General features: G+C 37.9%; 2 protein-coding genes across 3 annotated transcripts in view; one reads left to right on the forward strand and one right to left on the reverse strand.

Annotated features, from left to right (window-relative positions):
* The window catches only part of LOC143570096 (uncharacterized protein At5g41620-like), a 49,371-nt gene extending 42,541 nt beyond the window's left edge, over positions 1-6,830 (reverse strand). Inside the window, exons 1-3 of one of the 2 annotated variants that reach the window (XR_013141870.1) lie at positions 6,284-6,830; positions 5,355-5,480; positions 3,842-5,274 (exon numbers count right to left, since the gene is read on the reverse strand). Coding sequence is in view for 1 of the 2 variants with exons in the window: in XM_077055838.1 (XP_076911953.1) it covers positions 3,958-5,274; positions 5,355-5,480; positions 6,284-6,664 (1,824 nt within the window). In the remaining variant the exon portion in view is untranslated. Of the gene's footprint in view, positions 1-3,840; positions 5,275-5,354; positions 5,481-6,283 lie in introns of those variants that run through there. The other variant, XM_077055838.1, reaches the window with a different exon arrangement.
* Positions 1,389-3,903, forward strand: LOC143570097 (uncharacterized). Its single transcript, XM_077055839.1, has 7 exons — positions 1,389-1,675; positions 2,515-2,681; positions 2,779-2,881; positions 2,987-3,103; positions 3,200-3,370; positions 3,444-3,567; positions 3,652-3,903. The coding sequence occupies exons 1-7, from the start codon at positions 1,403-1,405 to the stop codon at positions 3,765-3,767; spliced, it is 1,071 nt and encodes a 356-aa protein (XP_076911954.1). The 5' UTR covers positions 1,389-1,402; the 3' UTR covers positions 3,768-3,903.
* Positions 6,831-6,861: the final 31 nt, after the last annotated feature.

Below are 6,861 nucleotides of genomic sequence, written 5' to 3' on the forward strand. Positions count from 1 at the left end.
ACGAGGAAGACAAGGCGAGGCTGAAACCTATTCACGCACCGGTGTCTGGATTTGGATATAAAGTAGTGCATCCACAAGGGGTAATTTCTTTCCCGGTTACCCTCAGTGATGGCATTCAGTCGCAGACTGAGGAGGTAGAATTTCTGGTTTTGCCAGCCAAGTCAAAGCATGATATAATCTTGGGAAGAGAGGCAATTGGCGACTTCAATGCTAAACCATCTATAGCTCATGGTGTGGTAGGAGTCTCAAAACGCACAGGCATAGCTATTATCCGCGTTAACAAACATTACTTCACAACAGAGAGTTCGAAACCGAGTAAGATTCCAAAGATGGTGATAACTGAAAAGAACTGAGCCAGAGAAATGGGCGAGGAACTCAAAGTTTTCAGAACAAACAATCACAATTGGTCCTGCTATTTCTGAAATAGTGAAGACATTTTTGAAGCAATTGTTGGTTAAAAACTTGGATGTGTTCGCCTGGCAACCCGCAGACATGACTGGTGTTCCAAGAGAAATTGCGGAACATAATTTGAGGGTAAATTCGGGCGTTCACCGCAATCGTCCAAAGAAGCAGAAGTGGGTCCAAATTGTGTGGGCCATTTTACTTAAAATTAAACCCACATCCAGTAACTTGGTTAAAAGCCCAAGTACATTGATATTTTTTACTGTGTTCATTTTCCCCTATTGATTATGAAATTTCTTTGGTTTCACTTTTTTTTAGATAAAAGTGCATCAGGACGTGAAGTTTATTTTTATTATTTTTATTTTTATTAAACTATTTTAAATAAATAGATGATCTCTTAGTTAATATAAATATATATTTTAATTTATTAAAGAAATATTATTCTTATCAAATGTAAAAAACGGGTTTTCTTATAGATACATTGCTAAAAACTCTCAAAATCAAATTCTTAAAATAATAATAAAGAAGCCGAGAAGAGTTTGAACTATCGGAAGATGATAATGATAATGACCTTGCCTTGGTTAAACCAATTTAACGATTTTTGGTTAATAGTCAAGAATCATGTTTTCGCAAATGTTTAAAATGAAGCAATTTACGACGATTTTAAGTTATGGAAACTTGAAAGTTACCGTTACCAACTATTGGTTAAAAGATAATTTGTATACCCTAAAAAGTTACGAATATATAAAAAAAATTCTATTACGACCCCCGGTTAAAATGTTCAGGTTTCGCCACTGATTGATGTCTTTACTTCTAAACTGTAACAGGGTTATCCAATACTGTAGAAAATCATTCTTAATGGGCGCAATCCGTAGATTAACAATTTTGAGAGGACTATTTCTGTTACTCACTCTAATATGTGAAAGATAAGGGTAACTAACTATAAACAAAAGTCAAACACACTCATACACAAGAGTTCATTCATACTTCATACTCCCTCATGGAAGCTGCAAACAAGTTGGAGATATATGAAGTCGGACCCTGTGAAGACCCATACCAATTCGGGTTATCCATTGGCAACCATTTTTCTAAACTTATAATAAGCAGACTATCCACAGACTCCATCTTTAACAACCAACTTCTTCCTTTTGCTCGAACCACACATGCACACTCACTCCTTCAATCTCTCTCAAACAACAACTCCACCAAATTCCCACATTACTGGAACGAAATGAGAGGAATAGCCGATGGATCCGGCGTCCCGTTTCTCCATGTAAGCAATTTTTGATCATTGACTACTCGTTTATTATTTATTAGTTAATATAATGCAATTCGAAAAAGGTTTGCGGCGCAGCTTACTGCCCGTTGGCCTTTGTAAACACCACATTTTTGCTTTTTTGGGGTTAAATAAAAATGCATATTTAAATTTATTCTATATTTATATTTAAGCTCGGCTTGAGCGCGTGTGCATTATCTTAAAGTCTTAAACCAGCCGAGCCGAGCTGTGAAATTAATACATAGAACTTCAAAAGTGTTAAAACTTAAAAGTATGCTAGTCTCATTAAAGTTAGACGAGCCTAAACGATCTTCCAGCTCGGGCTTGATAACTAAACGAGCTGTTAGGAATTGGTGAAGCCTTTGGACTTGTGGTCCATTGGAAGAAAATAAATAGGGCTTGTTTGTTAATTTAATAGTTTTCTTTAGTCAGCAAGTTTAAATCTTAATCCTAGCCTCTATATTTATCATTGTTTCCAGTAAATGTAATATTTGCACGCAAATAATGAAATAACCTAGTTGCAGCCCGTGGATGTAATTAACTTCCCCATTAGGACTGAGTTATGTAAAATCTTGAGTCATGCTTATCGTTTATTATTTTCTGTATATTGCATGATAATCGTGTGTTCTCGTTTGCGTGTTGTTTCCGTAACGCCGCTTTGTTTTCTAACACAGGCCTTATTTGAGGCTCGGGTTCTGATCGGGCTCGATAGAGCTCGGCTCATTTTTAATATTTATCGATCTGATCTCGAGTATCTCACGAGCGGCTTGGCTCGTTTGCACCCCTAGTTTTAATCGTTTCCGTTTCCCCAGTTCATACCGATGCTATTGTGACAGATCATGATTTTGAACTTTCGGAAAGAGATTCTACCGTTTATTCCAAAGCCGAAAAAGGTTGAAGATGAAGAAACCATCGATGATTGCTCGGATATTCTTGTTGTTAGTGATACAATGGCTGTTGTAGTTCATAATGAGGATGCTAATGTCGCTCTTGTTGGCCAAACGTAAGCTCTAAATTCTAACTTCAAATGATCAAATCCCTGTTTTTGTGCTTAATTGTTCGTCTTTGTTAGATTATCAGATACATTACTGATATTGCAGGTATCTGATCAAAGCAACAATGTCTAATGGACTGTCTTACACGGCTTACACCTATGCGGGCGAGCTTCCTAGCTGTGCTTTTGGTTTTAATAACCATGGTCTGGTAATAATATTATTGCATAACTGATAATCAGATCTCTTTATATATTTTACGATGCCGACTAATAATAAATGATCATTCAAATAACAAAAACTACAAATCATGCAGGCATTTACACTGAACTCGGTACCACCAGCCGAGTCAGAGATAGTGGCGGGTGGGATCGGGCGAAACTTCATTTCTAGAGACCTTCTAGAAGCGACAAGTCTCGAGGATGCGATTAGCGTAAGATTCAGATTATTTTTTTTCCCATCAAATTTAGGTGATTCAGTAGAAGGTTTGACTTTTTCTGATGTGTTGACTTTCGCTTTGGTTATTTAGAGGATTCATTCGTCACAAGTTTTAGTCGGGCATAGCTATAACCTAATCGATGTAAACATACGTAAGATCTTGAATGTGGAGACTGCATCAAGTCAACGACTTTCGGTTCGTGAAGTTGGGTCAACCCCTTTCTTCCATGCCAATATGTATCTTCATCTTCAAGTTGACCAGGTAACATATTAACAGTTATTATGGTTATAGTAATATTAAATTGTACAAGATTATCATTTCATGCAATTTACAGGTACATGATGAAAACTCAATAAGCAGACAGAACAAGGCAGCTTTGCTGCGGAAAAAGTCAAAGCATGACCTTCTTTCACTCCTTGGAGACACAAGTGATCATAAGTATCCTATATTTATGCAAGGTACATTACACAAAGCATCTATAAATGTCACATGATATAATATTATGATCCATTGTTAATGGTATCTTTATTGCAAATCTTCAGGTCCAACTCTTTACACTCTATGTACGGCTGTGATTGATTTAGACGAACGAACATTATCAATAACCGAAGCTAATCCTAGAAAAGGCGAAGTTTCTTACGTTTTCAAAATGGCTTGACCTATTTGATGATTTCCACAATTCTTGTAAGGAACATTTTGCATATTTTGATAATTTAAAAGCACGTGTAAGACAACCGATACAAGAGATGTACATTATAAAACTCGAACGACATGGTACAATAATAATATGTAGATTATGCACGCTGAAAACATAAAATGTGAATCTAAGAACAAGAGACGAGACCTTGTTACTTTTTTACACGCGTGCCCACTCTATGACCTCGTGTTCTTGCTTCGAGTAGCTTTGACTTTAAGCTAGTTTGCTCCTTTGACTCGGGTTTGACTTTGGTTGATGACTCAGAAATCTCGAGATCTTCAGTTGGTAGCTTTGTGGTCCATCCTCGAACCGGGCTCGGGTGACTTTTCCACATGTGTTTATTAGCCGATTCATCATATTCGTTTCCCGGTTGTAGATGATGGTTTTTTAGTAAACTGTTCAAATACTTCGAGTTTAGACCGACATTTTCTTCTGTTATTTCTGTTTGTTGCTCGCCTAATATCGCTTGAGCCATTTGTTCTTCAAACTTCACTTGCAAACTAGACGGGTCACGTGCTATTTTTTTCTTACCGCTGTCAGGTTTAGTTGTTGAATTTACCATATTGTCCTTGGCACGGGTGACAGGTTTATCTAGCTCAAAACAAGGCGAATCACCCCCATTGGAAGAAACATGTTCATCATCATCACCATCATCAGGAGGTGCACTAGTAGCCAAGTTCATGGGGATTGACTCAAGAGAATGTCGTCTTCGGGCCAGGGGTCCCACCACTGACCCTGAGCCTGACCCTGAGCCAATCTTTTGCATACCCTTTCTTTTCGCTTCAAGAAAAGCCTCGAGTTCCGAGCTTAGTTTCTCAACTACCGATTTCTTCGTTAATGTCGTTTCTTGTTTCATTTGCATTCGTTCGTCTAGCCACGATTCAGAAATATGAAGAATCATTCCGTCTCGGGCCACTCTATGGTTAGAACCATTACCTTTATCGGGATTTACATGTTTCAAAGAATGCAACTCGTGTTCATAGTTTTTAATCCCCCAAGCAAACTCGTCACATAGATCTTCCAAAAGTACCCTCGATCGCCTCTCGTTTTCCATGTCTTTTAAAGCATTCACGAGGGCCGTTTTCGTCTCGTAAAGCTCCCGGGCCAGCTTCCGGTGAAGTGTCTCGGACCGTTTTCTTAACTTCCTCTCGTCTTCAAGCTCGTCTCTCACAGACTGAACCGCAGCATTGGCGTGACCTTGTTTATCTTCGGTCATTTGCTTCATCAAGTGCTCCATCTGGTGACGGTCACGGGCCAGTTCTTTGATCTTGGACCTGGCCAGGTCTAGTTCGCGTTTCAAATCACGAACCAGGGTTATGTTAGCCGCGTGTAACTCTTCGAGGCTCCAGATTCGGTTCAACACTTTGAGCAGCTCGGTTGATGTTTTAAGACTGTAACTTGTCTCACCATTTCCACCCCTAAACTCTACAGAACTTGTAGGTGTAACAGCAGGGTTATAAGGTGCTACCTGTGATAAAATATTACAATTATCATATTTTCAAACAAAACATATACTTCAAATTTTTATAGATTAAATTGATATTGTACCTCCATGGAACTACTACCATAACTTGCGGGTGAGACCGCACGTATCACATTATTGTTCCTTTGAATTGCCTGCTGATGTTGCATTAATGATGCTGCAACATGTCTTCTTAAACTACTAGCACTCCCCTGTATTCATCATAAATCAACTTAAAGTTCACAACTTTATCATGATGGTGCTTTGGTAACAGGGGTGAATCATTGATCAAGATTCAAGAGCACAGACCCAAATTAAAGTTTACAACTTTATCATGAAAGACACTTATTGTTGCATAAGTGATGCTGCAACATGTCTTTTTAAACTACTAACACTCCCCTGCATTCATCATAAGCCAAGATTCACAGATATCAAATTAAAGCTTAAAACTTTATCATGATGGTGGTTTGTATCAGGGATGAATCACTGATCAAGATTCAAGAACACATAAACCAACAAAAAGTTTACAACTTTAATTCGAGAACGCATATACCAAATTAAATTTTACAACTTTTTCATTATAGACACTTAATGTTGCATAAGTGATGCTGCAACATGCCTTTTTAAACTACTAACACTCCCCTACATTCATTATAAACCAAGATTCACATAAATCAAAACAAAGTTTACAACTTTATCATGATAGTGCTTTGGTAACAGGGGTGAATCATTGGTCAAGATTCAAGAACACAAACTCAAATTAAAGTTTGCAACTTTATCATGATGATGGTTTGTAACAGAGGTGAACTACTGATCAAGATTCAAGAAAACAAACCTAAATTAAAGTTTTCAACTTTATGATGAAAAAACACTAGAACTAGCATAAAAACAGACCCCCACCACACACCCACCCACCATAAGCATTAATCAACAAATTCCATTTGAAAATGCAAATAACAATCAATATGTGTTATCAGATCCAGACTCATAAAATCAAGAAAACTTAACAACTTACCAGTTCAGGATAAGGATCAGGTTTGTCTTCAAGAAGATGATGCCTGTGGTGATGATGATGGTGGTGGCTCCGCCTGCTTCCACCACCATGGTGCATTTTAGCAACAGGTAAGTTGTAGTTATAAATCTCCCAAACAGTAGCACCAAGCTTTCTAGCAGAAACCTTTAAAGGGTGGTTGTTGTTCTCTAAATCCTTGCTGCTATCTTGTGCCTTACCACCCTTGCTATCTTGCGCACCACCACTGTTGCTAACATGCACTGGGAAGGGCAAAACAGGTGTGACTTGTCCTCCTTTTTTACCAACTACTTTCTTCAACTTTTGCCCCAAATTCTGCTGCTTTTGGGGTATTGGTGGTGGCTCCTCTTCATCACACTTTTTCATCTAAAAAACTTTTTTTTTTAACTTTCTTTCTCTCTCACCCCACCACCAACTTTTCTCTCACTAGAATACCATATTTTGGTATTTAGTTTTTGTTTTTTTATTATTATAAAGTTGAGTATATCATGTCATCTGGGAAGGTGGGTTCTTTTTGCTTCTGTGTGTCTGTGTTTTTTATCTTTGGTTTCTTGTTGTTCAAC

This window comes from Bidens hawaiensis, unplaced genomic scaffold, assembly GCF_021521415.1.
Source record: "Bidens hawaiensis isolate Kalapana, Puna unplaced genomic scaffold, B.hawaiensis_p1.1 tig00024821_1, whole genome shotgun sequence".
Classification (NCBI taxonomy): domain Eukaryota; kingdom Viridiplantae; phylum Streptophyta; class Magnoliopsida; order Asterales; family Asteraceae; genus Bidens; species Bidens hawaiensis.